This window comes from Rana temporaria, chromosome 5 (assembly GCF_905171775.1).
Source record: "Rana temporaria chromosome 5, aRanTem1.1, whole genome shotgun sequence".
NCBI classification, from domain to species: domain Eukaryota; kingdom Metazoa; phylum Chordata; class Amphibia; order Anura; family Ranidae; genus Rana; species Rana temporaria.
This window is the reverse complement of record NC_053493.1, coordinates 44269089-44285181: the sequence shown is the minus strand read 5'-3', so window position 1 is coordinate 44285181 and position 16093 is coordinate 44269089. Positions and strand designations below refer to the sequence as shown.

At 48.8% G+C, this 16093-nt stretch overlaps 2 protein-coding genes across 2 annotated transcripts in view; both read right to left on the bottom strand.

The window, feature by feature from the left end:
• ARL5B (ADP ribosylation factor like GTPase 5B) overlaps nt 1–16093 on the bottom strand; it is a 154694-nt gene that overhangs the window by 53314 nt on the left and 85287 nt on the right. The window lies entirely within an intron of this gene.
• On the bottom strand, nt 7272–11854 carry LOC120939991 (rhodopsin kinase GRK1-like). The gene is made up of 3 exons (XM_040352489.1): nt 11701–11854; nt 10354–10548; nt 7272–7628 (listed from the first exon to the last, which is right to left on the bottom strand). Exons 1-3 carry the CDS (start codon nt 11710–11712, stop codon nt 7488–7490), a joined length of 348 nt encoding a protein of 115 aa, XP_040208423.1. The 5' UTR covers nt 11713–11854; the 3' UTR covers nt 7272–7487.

Below are 16093 nucleotides of genomic sequence, written 5' to 3'. Positions count from 1 at the left end.
CAAGATTGATAATGTGATCTCACCAGGGCTCGAGTCCTGTGGAAACGCGTGGGGACGGCAAACCTGCACTTTGTTCATAGCAGGAACACCGTTCCCGTTGCAGGACTAGAGCCGCTTGAGCCGATCAGAGTCCATACCAGTACGTTGATGGTTCTTGTTGGACATGTATTGTAATCTTTTTTTTCATGCAGCCTGTTGGCTGAAGGAAAAAAAGATTGATCGGTGGGTATGCCCACCATTAGAATACCTCCCTTCATCCACCCACTTCTAATGATGGGCATACATGCACCATTTATATATGCTAAAATATATATATGCTGAAGCATGGGGGCATCCTCCCGCAAAAAAGTTATGCCGCGTACACACGGTCGGACTTTTCCACGGGCAAGCCTGCGTAGGAATGTCGACCATATATACGCGGCATTAGGAGCAAAATTGCTCTTCCGCCCCTAATGCCCCCATGCTTCGGCATATATGCTCTTTTTTTAACTGTGGTGGTGAAATCACCTCCTACAGCGTTGGAGTCGCGGCTTTATATATCGTGGGAGCAAACGATGTTGCTGTCACGCTAAATAAATCCGCGCTGCAACTGAATGGCGTACCTGCTAAGCAAATTATGGTTAACATTAAAACAAAGTAACATTACAGTATAACAGTAAGATCATACCATACCTGCAAAGCAAATACCAAAAAAAAACATAATGAGGTAGATTCAGGTAGCAATTGCGTCTGCGTAACCATAATTGCTTACTTGCGCCGGCGTTTCGAATGCTCCTGATTCAGGAACCTCGTTACGCCGACTGCAGCCTAAGATATGACTGGCATAAGGCTCTTATGCCGTCGTATCGTAGGCTGCATTCTTACGATGGCCACTAGGTGGCGTTCCCGTAGTTGTCAGCGTATAGTATGCAAATTGCATACTAACGCCGATTCACAACCCTACGCGAGCCCTGCGTACGCAGTTTACGTTGTTTGCGTTTGTCGGGTTTCGCATAAGGCTGCCCCTGCTATTAGCAGGGGCAGCTAATGCTACGTATACCCGTCGTTTCCGCGTCGCAAATTTAAAATTCAACGTCGTTTGCGTAAGTGAATCGTGAATGGCGCTGGACGCCTTTTACGTTCACTTTGAAGCAAATGACGTCCTTGCGACGTCATTTACCGCAATGCATGTCGGGAAAGTTTCCCGACGGAGAATGCGCACTACGCTCGGCGCGGGAACGCGCCTAATTTAAATGATTCCCGCCCCCACGGGATCATTTAAATTACGCGCCCTTACGCCGGGCAGTTTTCCGGAGCGCTCACGCAAATTACGGAGCTACTGCTCCGTGAATCAAGCGTAGCGCAGGTAATTTACGGAGGCGGAGTGGCAAAACGGTACGCTGCGCCTCCGTAAGAAAAGCGCAAAGCTACCTGAATCTACCCCAGTAAAAAATAAAACATTTTTTAACGCAACCTGTGCCTAAAATATATATATGTCGAAGCATGGGGGCATCCTCCCGCAAAAAAGTTATGCCGCGTACACACGGTCGGACTTTTCCACGGGCAAGCCTGCGTAGGAATGTCGACCGTATATACGCGGCATTAGGAGCAAAATTGCTCTTCCGCCCCTAATGCCCCCATGCTTCGGCATATATGCTCTTTTTTTAACTGTGGTGGTGAAATCACCTCCTACAGCGTTGGAGTCGCGGCTTTATATATCGTGGGAGCAAACGCTGTTGCTGTCACGCTAAATAAATCCGCGCTGCAACTGAATGGCGTACCTGCTAAGCAAATGATGGTTAACATTAAAACAAAGTAACATTACAGTATAACAGTAAGATCATACCATACCTGCAAAGCAAATACCAAAAAAAAACATAATGGGGTAGATTCAGGTAGCAATTGCGTCTGCGTAACCATAGTTACGCAGCGCAATTGCTTACTTGAGCCGGCGTTTCGAATGCTCCTGATTCAGGAACCTCGTTACGCCGACTGCAGCCTAAGATATGACTGGCATAAGGCTCTTATGCCGTCGTATCGTAGGCTGCATTCTTACGATGGCCGCTAGGTGGCGTTCCCATAGTTGTCAGCGTATAGTATGCAAATTGCATACTAACGCCGATTCACAACCCTACGCGAGCCCTGCATACGCAGTTTACGTCGTTTGCGTTCGTCGGGTTTCGCGTAAGGCTGCCCCTGCTATTAGCAGGGGCAGCCAATGCTACGTATACCCGTCGTTCCCCGCGTCGCAAATTAAAAATGTAACATCGTTTGCGTAAGTGAATCGTGAATGGCGCTGGACGCCATTTACGTTCGCTTTGAAGCAAATGACGTCCTTGCGACGTCATTTGCCGTAATGCACGTCGGGAAAGTTTCCCGACGGAGCATGCGCACTACGCTCGGCGCGGGAACGTGCCTAATTTAAATGATTCCCGCCCCCACGGGATCATTTAAATTACGCGCCCTTACGCCGGGCAGTTTTCCGGAGCGCTCACGCAAATTACGGAGCTACTGCTCCGTGAATCAAGCGTAGCGCAGGTAATTTACGGAGGCGTAGCGGCAAAATGGTACGCTGCGCCTCTGTAAGAAAAGCGCAAAGCTACCTGAATCTACCCCAGTAGAAAATAAAACATTTTTTAACGCAACCTGTGCCTAAAATATATATATGCCGAAGCATGGGGGCATCCTCCCGCAAAAAAGTTATGCCGCGTACACACGGTCAGACTTTTCCACGGGCAAGCCTCCGTAGGAATGTCGACCGTATATACGCGGCATTAGGAGCAAAATCGCTCCTCCGCCCCTAATGCCCCCATGCTTCGGCATATATGCTCTTTTTTTAATTGTGGTGGTGAAATCACCTCCTATCTATCTATCATCCATCCAGTGGCATACCAACTGGGGGGCTTTTGGCCCTGGGTGCCACACCTTTGGGGGGTGTCAGGACAACTGAGCTGTTCATGGTGCTGCAGTCCAAGAGCCCCGGTCTCCTGGCTGCCGCCACACCTGTTCCTCTTGGAAGGGGTGTCTAACACCCCTTCCACCCCTGGCTGTGTCTAACACCCCTACCACCCCTGGCTGTGCTTAACCCCCCTCCCTACCACCCCTGGCTGTGTTTAACCCCCCTCCCTACCACCCCTGGCTGTGTCTAACCCCCCACCCTACCACCCCTGGCTGTGTCCAACCCTCCCCCCTACCACCCCTGGCAGTGTCTAACACCCCTACCACCCCTGGCTGTGTCTAACACCCCTACCACCCCTGGCTGTCTTTAACCCCTCCCTACCACCCCTGCCTGTGTTTAACCCCTATCACCCCTGACTGTGTTTAACCCCTCCCTGACTGTCTTTAACCCCTTCCCTACCACCCCTGCCTGTGTTTAACCCCCCTCCCTACCACCCCTAGCTGTGTCTAACCTACCACCCCTGGCTGTGTCTAACCCACCACCCTACCACCCCTGGCTGTGTCTAACCCCCCACCACCCCTGCTTGTGTCTAACCCCCTCCTTACCACCCCTGGCTGTGTCTAACCCCCACCACCCCTGCTTGTGTCTACCCCCCTCCCTACCACCCCTGCCTGTGTCTAACCCCCCTCCCTACCACCCCTGCCTGTGTTTAACCCCCCTCCCTACCACCCCTGGCTGTGTTTAACCCCCCTCCCTACCACCCCTGGCTGTCTTTAACCCCCTCCCTACAACCCCTGCCTGTTTCTAACCCCTCCCCACCCCTGCCTGTGTTTAACTCCCCTCCCTACCACCCCTGGCTGTGTCTAACCTACCACCCCTGGCTGTGTCTAACCCCCCACCCTACCACCCTTGGCTGTGTCCAACCCTCCCTACCACCCTGGCTGTGTCTAACACCCCTACCACCCCTGGCTGTGTCTAACACCCCTACCACCCCTGGCTGTGTCTAACCCCCCACCATCCCTGCTTGTGTCTAACCCCCTCCTTACCACCCCTGGCTGTGTCTAACCCCCACCACCCCTGCTTGTGTCTACCCCCCTCCCTACCACCCCTGCCTGTGTCTAACCCCCCTCCCTACCACCCCTGCCTGTGTTTAAAACCCCTGGCTGTGTTTAACCCCCCTCCCACCCCTGGCTGTGTTTAACCCCCCTCCCTCCCACCCCTGGCTGTGTTTAACCCCCCTCCCTCCCACCCCTGGCTGTGTTTAACCCCCTCCCTACAACCCCTGCCTGTGTCTAACCCCTCCCTACCACCCCTGCCTGTGTTTAACCCCCCTTCCTACCACCCCTGGCTGTGTCTAACCTACCTCCCTTGGCTGTGTCCAACCCTCCCCCCTACCACCCCTGGCTGTGTCTAACACCCCTACCACCCCTGGCTGTGTCTAACACCCCTACCACCCCTGGCTGTGTCTAACACCCCTACCACCCCTGGCTGTCTTTAACCCCTCCCTACCACCCCTGCCTGTGTTTAACCCCTACCACCCCTGACTGTGTTTAACCCCTCCCTGACTGTCTTTAACCCCTTCCCTACCACCCCTGCCTGTGTTTAACCCCCCTCCCTACCACCCCTAGCTGTGTCTAACCTACCACCCCTGGCTGTGTCTAACCCACCACCCTACCACCCCTGGCTGTGTCTAACCCCCCACCACCCCTGCTTGTATCTAACCCCCTCCTTACCACCCCTGGCTGTGTCTAACCCCCACCACCCCTGCTTGTGTCTAACCCCCTCCTTACCACCCCTGGCTGTGTCTAACCCCCCACCACCCCTGCTTGTGTCTAACCCCCTCCTTACCACCCCTGGCTGTGTCTAACCCCCACCACCCCTGCTTGTGTCTACCCCCCTCCCTACCACCCCTGCCTGTGTCTAACCCCCCTCCCTACCACCCCTGCCTGTGTTTAACCCCCCTCCCTACCATCCCTGGCTGTGTTTAACCCCCCTCCCTACCACCCCTGGCTGTCTTTAACCCCCTCCCTACAACCCCTGCCTGTTTCTAACCCCTCCCCACCCCTGCCTGTGTTTAACTCCCCTCCCTACCACCCCTGGCTGTGTCTAACCTACCACCCCTGGCTGTGTCTAACCCCCCACCCTACCACCCTTGGCTGTGTCCAACCCTCCCTACCACCCTGGCTGTGTCTAACACCCCTACCACCCCTGGCTGTGTCTAACACCCCTACCACCCCTGGCTGTGTCTAACACCCCTACCACCCCTGGCTGTGTCTAACCCCCCACCACCCCTGCTTGTGTCTAACCCCCTCCTTACCACCCCTGGCTGTGTCTAACCCCCACCACACCTGCTTGTGTCTACCCCCCTCCCTACCACCCCTGCCTGTGTCTAACCCCCCTCCCTACCACCCCTGCCTGTGTTTAACCCCCCTCCCTCCCACCCCTGGCTGTGTTTAACCCCCTCCCTACAACCCCTGCCTGTGTCTAACCCCTCCCTACCACCCCTGCCTGTGTTTAACCCCCCTTCCTACCACCCCTGGCTGTGTCTAACCTACCTCCCTTGGCTGTGTCCAACCCTCCCCCCTACCACCCCTGGCTGTGTCTAACACCCCTACCACCCCTGGCTGTGTCTAACACCCCTACCACCCCTGGCTGTGTCTAACACCCCTACCACCCCTGGCTGTCTTTAACCCCTCCCTACCACCCCTGTCTGTGTTTAACCCCTACCACCCCTGACTGTGTTTAACCCCTCCCTGACTGTCTTTAACCCCTTCCCTACCACCCCTGCCTGTGTTTAACCCCCCTCCCTACCACCCCTAGCTGTGTCTAACCTACCACCCCTGGCTGTGTCTAACCCACCACCCTACCACCCCTGGCTGTGTCTAACCCCCCACCACCCCTGCTTGTGTCTACCCCCCTCCCTACCACCCCTGCCTGTGTCTAACCCCCCTCCCTACCACCCCTGCCTGTGTTTAACCCCCCTCCCTACCACCCCTGGCTGTGTTTAACCCCCCTCCCTACCACCCCTGGCTGTCTTTAACCCCCTCCCTACAACCCCTGCCTGTTTCTAACCCCTCCCCACCCCTGCCTGTGTTTAACTCCCCTCCCTACCACCCCTGGCTGTGTCTAACCTACCACCCCTGGCTGTGTCTAACCCCCCACCCTACCACCCTTGGCTGTGTCCAACCCTCCCCCTACCACCCCTGGCTGTGTCTAACACCCCTACCACCCCTGGCTGTGTCTAACACCCCTACCACCCCTGGCTGTGTCTAACACCCCTACCACCCCTGGCTGTTGGAGGGGGGCAACACTTCATTCCTGGGCCCAGGCAGTACAATGTCTTGGGCCGGCCCTGATATATAAAAACACACACACACACACACACACTTTTTTTGTATTTTTGAGGTGGGGAATCTTGGGTGAGTTCCCACACTTTTTTTTCCCAGGACTTGACCCCTGGATCTCACCACCTCTCCTCTTACGTAAAGCCTTGGAAACTTTCCTCTGGTACTATCAGTGTTCAGGTCTTCGCCACGTCTCTTCCTTCATTCAGCCTTTATTTAAAAATACTGAAAAAGAAAAAGGCATTCATCAATGTTTCTGACTTATGTAGAAATGGGTAATAAAGTTTGGTAAATCCCCCAACCCCATTTCACCCAACAGGCTTCATCAGCCCCAGCTTCCTCTAGTGGTCAGGAGACGCATTACACTGCTTTAACACATCCTTGAAGTACAGGGTGGGCCATTTATATGGATACACCCGGGTGGGCCATTTATATGGATACACCTTAATAAAATGGGAATGGTTGGTGATATTAACTTCCTGTTTGTGGCACATTAGTATATGTGAGGGGGGAAACTAATGTGCCACAAACAGGAAGTTAATATCACCAACCTTTCCAATTTTTTAAAGGTGTATCCATATAAATGGCCCACCCGGGTGTATCCAAATAAATGGCCCACCCGGTAAATCTGAACCCAAGAGTAAAAATTTAATATATGTCCTTAGATGTGACAGCTGCGTTACATTTTTTTCCAGCAATGTACATTTTCTGCAATTACAGAACAAATACCTGTTGTTCCTATCAGAACTCCAGCACCCTTGTAAGTTCCTGTGCACTGAACTGAGATTTTAAAAAGCTATTAACATTTATAGCTTTGCCAGCTACGAAGAAACACTTCTCTATGACATGGAGACAAGGCTAGAGGTGCTGTTGTTTGTAGTTCAAATCAAAAGAACAGGCTTTGGTGACAATGCTGCTTCTCCATAGATACAGTGCAGTAAGTGAGCATTGTCAGCATAGCATAGGTGTGTCACCAAGTAAAATAAATAAAGCCAGAAAAGAAATAAACTTGTGTCAAGTTTCACTATATACAATCTTTGGTTTCTGGTTTGGATACGCTATAAGCAGGCCTACGCGCTATGCACCCGACACACAATAGTCATCCCCAGTAATAAACAGAATTCACTTGGACAAGATTCCAGACCATTGTAGAGCAACCACAAAAATCATAGACAAATATGAAAATTCTATTTTAGATGATGAAGACGTGCCTGCCGGTGAAAATCTCCCCTCCCCCCTCCAATGTGATTGGATGCCTCCCTTATTCAAATACTTACAGATCCAAATAGAATTTCCGGGGGTGATGGTCTTTTCTCTAACTTGGCCCAGTTGATTTTCTTGAAGAACGGGTGCCCTCTGAGGTCCTTTACTAGGTCTTTTCGTTTTTCTTGGTCTAAATGTAAGAGCTATAAAAGAGAATGAAATAACATAAGAAACACTGAAGGAACAATAACAGTAGCCGAACCATAGCACTCCCCACCCTCCTATGTTTAAGATTTGATTCTGAGGTCTCGTACAGACGAGCAGACATGTCCGCGGACCGTTTTCATCGGACATGTCTGCTGGGGGATTTTCGTCTGATGTGTGTACACACCATCAAACCAAAATCCCAGCGGACAGAATATGCGGTGACGACGTGGTGACGTGGCGGCGGCGGCGACGTGCGCAAACCCGGAAGTTCAATGCTTCCACGCATGCGTCGAATCACTTCGACGCCATGCGCGGGTTCTCGGGCCAGCGGACATGTCCGATGAGTTGTACTAACCATCGGACATGTCCGGCGGACAGGGTTCCAGCGGACATGTTTCTTAGCATGCTAAGAAACATTTGTCCGCTGGAAACCTGTCCGCTAGGCCAGGAATCCGGTCCGATCGGCCGTACAGACGACCGAACATGTCCGCGGACCAGTTTCAGCCATGTTCGGTTGTGTGTACGAGGCCTGAGATTTTCATGTTTCAGCTTCCTTCATTTAACTTTTAAACCTGCTACTATGTTGGGATTGGGTTGAATCATAGGACAGTCCCTTATTTGTCTAATATTAGCTCATAATTGTTTTTAATAGCTATTAATTAGTAATAACAATGTATTAACAAGTTTCTTTCTATTAAATCTGTAACTGCCATTTTATTTTTTATTAGAACAATGGCAACACCAGGAGAAGTTTATATTCTGTCTGTGTAAGAAATGTCCCCAAAAGATAAATTTTCTGCGTGTGCGACGGTCCCATCGCCTTTCAGACAAACCACAAATTCAAGTTGCACACATCCTCGGCAATTGAATTTTAGCAGACACAAAGGCTGCCGCCTTCTTTACACAAATTATGGGGCACAATTCCTCCCACTAATACCAAAGATGGGTTAACATTTCTCCCATTAAAACCAATGATGGGGCACTTTTCCTCCCACTAATACCACTGATGGGGCACTATTCCTCCCACTAATACCAAAGATGGGTCAACATTTCTCCAATTAAAACCAATGATGGGGCACTATTCCTCCCACTAATACCACTGATGGGGCACTATTTCTCCCACTAATACCAAAGATGGGTCAATATTTCTCCCACTAATACCAAAGATGGGTCTACATTTCTCCCATTAAAACCAATGATGGGGCACTTTTCCTCCCACTAATACCACTGATGGGGCACTATTCCTCCCACTAATACCAAAGATGGATCTACATTTCTTGCATTAAAACCAATGATGGGGCACTTTTCCTCCCACTAATACCACTGATGGGGCACTATTTCTCCCACTAATACCAAAGATGGGTCTACATTTTTCAATTATTACCAATGATGGGGAACTATTCTTCACACTAATACCATCGGTGGGTCAACATTTCTCGCACTAATACCAATGATGGGGCGCTATTCTTTCCACTGATATAAAAGATAGGGCACTATTCCTCAAACTAATACCAATGATGGGGCCAGTATTTATCTTCCTACTGACCACAGGCACTGGGGGAAATTTACCAAAACTGTGCATGATAGCCAATCAGATTCAAACATCAGCTTGTTCAATCAAGCTTTGGCAATAAAACCTGGAAGCTGATTGGTTTCTGTGCAAAGTTGCACAGGATCTTGCACTCTCCAGTTTTAGTAAGTAACTCCCACTGTGTAATTTTTTTAAATCTCACTGATAAAAAAAAACGTAATTTTAAAAAACGTCATTTAAAATGACCGTGTGTGGGCAAAACGTTGTTTTATGTCTTCAAAAAAATGAAAAAAAAAATTCGAACATGCTTGAATTTTTTATGTCGTCTTTCAAAACGTCGTTTTTTGGGTCATAAAAAATGACCGCGTGTGGGCAAAACGACGTTTAAAACAACGTTTTCCAACCCGCGCATGCTCAGAAGCAAGTTAGGACGCGAGTTTGAATGGAACAGAGTGCCGTCGTACGTGCTGAACGTAACCGCGCTTTGCTAGAGCTTTTGGAAAAACCGATGGTGTGTATGCTACGTCGTTTTTGAAAATGAAGTTTGAAAAACGTCGTTTTTTTTCATGCTAAAAAACGACGTTTTTTTTCATCACAAAAAACGACCGTCTGTACGTGGCATAAGACATTATTAATTCCACTAATGCTTGGACACTTTCTACTCCCACCGGCCGCAGACCACCCCCCTTAAAGTCTAAAGGACACTAAACTGACCCTTTGTTTAAACATTTTGAGAACTCTAATCTATATGCATGTATGCAGGTAAGAATGTGAAATTGTGTTTTCTAAAATTCTAACAACAAATATATATAACCTGGAAAGGGTTTTGTCCCTTAGGCCCCTTACACAGGAGGTGGGCTCCATTGGAGTTCACCTGTTCAGCAGGGAATCTGTCCGCTGACCCCCCGCTGAGCAGGCGGATGGCTGGTCTGTGTCTGCTCCACTTATGCAGAGCAGATACAGACATAGCCCACTGTCCTCTATGGGTGGTCAGAAGTAAACTGACCACCTCTCTGTTTACACCTGACTGCCATCCCATCGGATCCACCAGATGAATGGGGACAGGATCGTGTCCATAGAGGAGACTTGGAGTTCTGATCAGGTCCGCCTGAAAAACTGACAGGCAGACCCAATCGGTTCGCCCGCGTGAAAGGGCCCTTACTAACAGCTAAAGCTCTGCATTTACTTACCTTCTCTATGAGGTCACGGAGATGACGGTTGAATTCCAGCGGATAATAAACCTTCTTGGTAAGAATTGTTGTCAGCAATTCCTTTTTGGTCTTCTGGCGGGAATAGTATGGGGGTATGACTAAAGCCATCTCGTATACTATTATTCCCAGTGAGAAATAATCAGCCACGGTAAAGTATGGATCACCTTGAATAACCTGTAGAAACATAGAGGAGAGAAAAAAGTATGAGAACATTTTCGGATCAGGCAGACATGACAGACATGACTCTATGTTGGCATATGTGATGGAGGAAGCCTCCCAGGAGTCCCAAATCCGTGAACAAAAGACATCAGACTAGGGAAGAGCTTGTGAATATTGGAGGCTTAAAGTGTATGTATAGTCAAAACTTTTAGGCCCAGATTCAGAAAGGACTTACAACGGCGCAGCGCCATGTACGCCGTCGTAAGTCTTAATCCGAGGCGTCGTATCTATGCGCCTGATTCTTAGAATCAGTTACGCATAGATATCCATTAGATCCGACAGGCGTAAGTCTCTTACGCCGTCGGATCTAAACTGCATTTTTTTTTTTGACCGCTAGGTGGCGCTTCCGTCGAATTCCGTGTTGAGTATGCAAATTAGCTAGATACGCGAATTCCCGAACGCACGCGCGGCTGACGCAATACAGATACGACGTTTACGTTAGGCTTTTCCCGGCGTAAAGTTGCCCCTGCTATATGAGGCGCAGCCAATGTTATGTATGGCTGTCGTTCCCGCGTCAAAATTTGAAAAAGTTACGTCGTTTGCGTAAGTCGTCCGTGAATGGGGCTGGATGTCATTTACGTTCACGTCGAAACCAATGACGTCCTTGCGGCGTGCTTTGGAGCAATGCACACTGGGAAATTCCACGGACGGCGCATGCGCCGTTCCGCAAAAACGTCAATCACGTCGGGTCACAGTAGTTTAACATAAAACACGCCCCCCTTATCCAAATTTGAATTAGACGGGCTTACGCCGGCCGATTTACGCTACGCCGCCGCAACTTACGGAGCAAGTGCTTTGAGAATACAGCACTTGCCCGGGTAAGTTGCGGAGGTGTAACGTAAATCAAATATGTTACGCCCGAACAATTTTACGCGGATGTACGTGAATCTGCCCCTTAGTTTTTCTGTTGGATGGAGGAAGATAAAATAAATTCTACGTGAATCTGGGCCATAGTTCTGGCCTCGAAACCCACTAAAATTTACTGGGGCTCCATTTAGTGAAAGGGGAGAACCACTTTAACTTTTTTTATAGCCAATAATGATAATTGGTATGTCTAAATAAAGATAACCATTAAGCCTAATATCAGGCGGGTAGCAGTTTACTTACCTCTGGGGCCATGTAAGAGAGGGTCCCGTTACATCCTGTAATTCTTCTGTGTTCTGAGACATTGAAATCCGACAAGCCCAAATCGGCAATTTTAGCATGGCAGTTGTCGTCCAATAGAATATTTTCTGGCTTTAGATCGCTGTAAAGAAAAGGAGTAGATGGTGAGATATGCATATCAGACAAGTTTTTTTAAACATAGAATAAATACAAATATATACTGTGGGGCAGATCCACAAAGGTATTACGCCGGCGTATCTATTGATACGCCGGCGTAATTTGAAAATTCCTGCGTCGTATCTTTGTTTTGAATCCTCAAAACAAGATACGACGGCATCTCGGGTCGATCCGACAGGCGTACGTCTTAGTGCGCTGTCGAATTTTAGGTGCATTTTTTCCGCCGGCCGCTAGGCGGCGTTTACGTCGAATTCCGCGTCGAGTATGCAAATTAGCTATTTACGGCAATCCACGAACGTACGTCCGGCCGGCGCATTGTTTTTACGTCGTTTGCGTTCGGCTTTTTCCGGCGTATAGTTAAAGCTGCTATTCTGAGGCGTACTCAATGTTAAGTATGGCCGTCGTTCCCGCGTACAATTTTGAATTTTTTACGTTGTTTGCGTAAGTCGTTCGCGAATAGGAATTTGCGTCGAATGACGTCACCGTCGTAAGCATTGGCTGGTTCCGGTTTAATTTGGAGCATGCGCACTGGGATACCCCCAGGTACTGCGCATGTGCAGTTAAAAAAAAACGTAGTTTACGTCGGGTCACGACGTATTTACATAAAACACGCCCCCATTACATCCATTTGAATTCCGCGCCCTTACGCCACCGTAACTTACGGCGCAAATTCTTTGTGGATTCGAAATAAAAAAAATAAGTGACGGCGGCGTAGTGTATCTTAGATACGCTGCGCCCAGCGGAATCTTACGCGAAGGTACGTGGATCTGCCCCTGTGTGTATATATATAATATAAAGAAGATATAGGGCCAGATTCACAAAGAGATACGACGGTGTATCTCCTGATACGCCGTCTTATCTCTGACTTAAACTGGTCGCATCTATGCGCCTGATTCATAGAATCAGTTACGCATAGATATGGCTAAGATCCGACAGTGTTACACTGTGTTACACCGTCGGATCTTATTTTCAATTTGAAAATGGCACGGGGGGCGTTCCCGCTGATTTACGCTGAATAATATGTAAATCAGCGAGATATGCGAATTCACGAACGTACGCGGACCCGACGCAGTGTTGTTACGACGTTTCCGTAGCGGTTTTCCCGGCGTATACTTACCCCTGCTTCTATGAGGCGCAGCCAATGTTAGGTATAGCCGTCGTTCCCGCGTCGAGTTTGAATTTTTTTACGTTGTTTGCGTACGCCGATTCAGAAACCCGCGCGTCGCAAGTTACGTTCACGTCGAAACCACTGACGTCCTGGGAGCAATGCACGCCGGGAAATTTCGTGGACGGCGCATGCTCATTTAAATCGGCGCCTGATTTAAATAGTACACTCCCCCTAGCCGCGGAATTTGAATTCCGCCGGGGGATTTGCGAGACGCCGCCGCAAGTTTGGAGGTAAGTGGTTTGTGAATTACCCACTTGCCTCTCAAACTTGCGGCAGCGTATCTTAAATCAGATAGATCGAGCGGATCTAAAGATCCGCTGATCTACGTGAATCTGGCCCATAATATTTATGGGTTGATAGTAGACTCTTTTGAATATACCTTCAGTAAGATCTCTATTATTAAGTTTCCAATAACTCCTGTTATATTTATAATGAGGAGCTCTCACTCCACATGCTGGATTTTTTTATTAATATATTGCAGCATGAGCCCTGAGACTTCTGCAGCAGAAGGAATGAGACATCATGGAACGCTAAATAAATGGGAACTCTTGTAGAAATTGTTCCTGATTCACCAACAATTTCAAGAAGCCAAGGGGTGATTCCTCCAGCATTATTTACCCATAACTAAAAATAATTGAACTCCATTGTTAATTAGCTGATCTAATCCTTACCTGTGCAAGATATCCTTAGAATGCAGGAACTCCAGGCCGCATATTATATCCGCAGTGAGATTTCTGATGAAGAAAGAAAGAAATGTATTAGCATTTACAACCATCACAGCCCAATTAAAGCAAAAGACTTCTTCCTATAGATCAAGGGTCTCCAAACTTTAGGGGGGGGGCCGGACTGTGGCCAGTGGTAGTGGAGATTTTCCAGGCATCAGTGGGCATAAACATCACCATATTTGGCATTAGGGAAAGGAATAGTGCCCCATCGTTGGTATCATTGGGAGGAATAATGCCCTATTATGATCGATTAATGATGCCTCGCTGTTGGGTGTCAGTTGGACGAAAAGTGTCTCATTTAGCTTCATACACACAATCAGATTTTCTGAAGGGAATTGTGTGATGACAGACTGTTGGCGCAAATTTGCTCCGCTGCCCTCGATTCACGGAGCAGTAGCTCCGTAAATTGCGAGGGCGCGCCGGGAAAATTGCCCGGCGCTAGAGCACGCAATTTAAATGATCCCGTAGGGGGCGGGAATCATTTAAATTAGGCGCGCCGAGCGTAGAGCGCATGCTCTGTCGGGAAACTTTCCCGACGTGCATTGCGGCAAATGACGTCGCAAGGACGTCATTTGCTTCCAAGTGAACGTGAATGGCGTCCAGCGCCATTCACGAATCACTTACGCAAACGACGTGAAATTCAAATTTCGCGACGCGGGAATGACGGGTATACTTTAGCATTGGCTGCCCCTACTATTAGAAGGGGCAGCCTTATGCTAAACACGCCATACGGAAACGACGTAACTTGCGTACGCAGGGCTCGCGCAACATTGTGAATCGGTGTTAGTATGCAATTTGCATACTATACACTGAGCACAATGGGAGCGCCCCCTAGCGGGCATCGCAAGAATGCAGCCTAAAATATGCGTGGCAAAAGAGCCTTATGCCACACAGATTTTAGGCTGCTGTCGGCGTTACGATGTTCCTGAATCAGGAGCATTCGTAACGCCGGAGCAAGTAAGCAATTGCGCTGTGTAACCTATGGTTACACAGGTGCAATTGCTTCTTGAATCTGGGCCACTTAGTTTTGTGTTTGTTGGCCGTCAATTGTGTGCCATTTGAATGCAAATTCCTGACCAATGCCCTTCGAACAAAAGTCCTACGCTTTGTCTGTGGAAAATCCGATCGTGTGTATGAGGCTTAACAGTAAGGCCGCGTACACACGGTCGGACCAAACCGATGAGACTGGCCCGTCGGACCGTTTTCAGCGGTTCACCTCTGAAGTGGCCTGATGGTCTGATGTGCGTACACACCATCAGTTCAAAATCCGATCGGGTCAGAACGCGGTGACGTAGAAGACAACGACGTGCTGAAAAAAACGAAGTTCAATGCTTCCAAGCATGCATCGACTTGATTCTGAGCATGCGCGGGTTTTGAACCAATGCTTTTGTGTACTAACCATCGGTTTGGACCGATCGGGCAGCGGTCCATCGGTTCGGTTTAGAAATTTTGGACCGAAGGAAACCAGACCGATAGCCTATACACACGGTCGGTTTGGTCCGATGAAAATTAACTTTGGTTCATTCTCATCGGACCAAACCGACCGTGTGTACGGGGGCCTAAGAGGAATAGTGTCCCAAGGGCCGTATAAAGGCTGGCAAAGGGCCACAGTTTGGAGACCACTGCTATAGATCATAGGTGTATAGATAGACGGGGCTGAGTTGGAAGGGCCTGGCTATGTCACTGCCTGTCCTCAGTGGTCAGCCACACCCAACGTAACCCAGTCTTTGTACTTACCTTATGCAGTCCTCAGAAAGTGGAGCTGAACGCCACATCAATCCATAGAGATCCCCTCCGCTCAGATATTCCATGACAAAAACAAACTGGTCCTGTGTGAAAAAGAAAGGAAATTAAATTTAAATATGACATTTACATTACAGTCAACTCTCAACATAGTCACCATTCACAGAACTATTTTAGGGGTTCTGGATCAGTAGTGAAAGAGATATATTAGAAGATGAAAAGACTTACTTCTGAATGGAATGAGCCATATAGATGGGTAATAAACGCATTGTTTCTGACTGCTTCCAGCAGTTCAACTTCCATAAGGATATTTTTGGGATCTTGGTCAATTTTCTTTTCAATTATCTTCAACGCCAGCCTTTTGCGAGTAACAGGATGAGAGGCCAACAGCACCTTACCAAAGGCCCCCTTTCCTAGTACTTCATGGATGGTGAAGCCTTTTTCCATGGCCAGTCTGTATGACTTGTCCACCATGCCTCTGGTTTTGTGTTTCACTGCAGGTGATCGGTCCTTCATGACACTTATGGGGGCCACTGTACATGACTGATCCTTTATGGCACCAGTATTTGGCAGCACTGCAGGT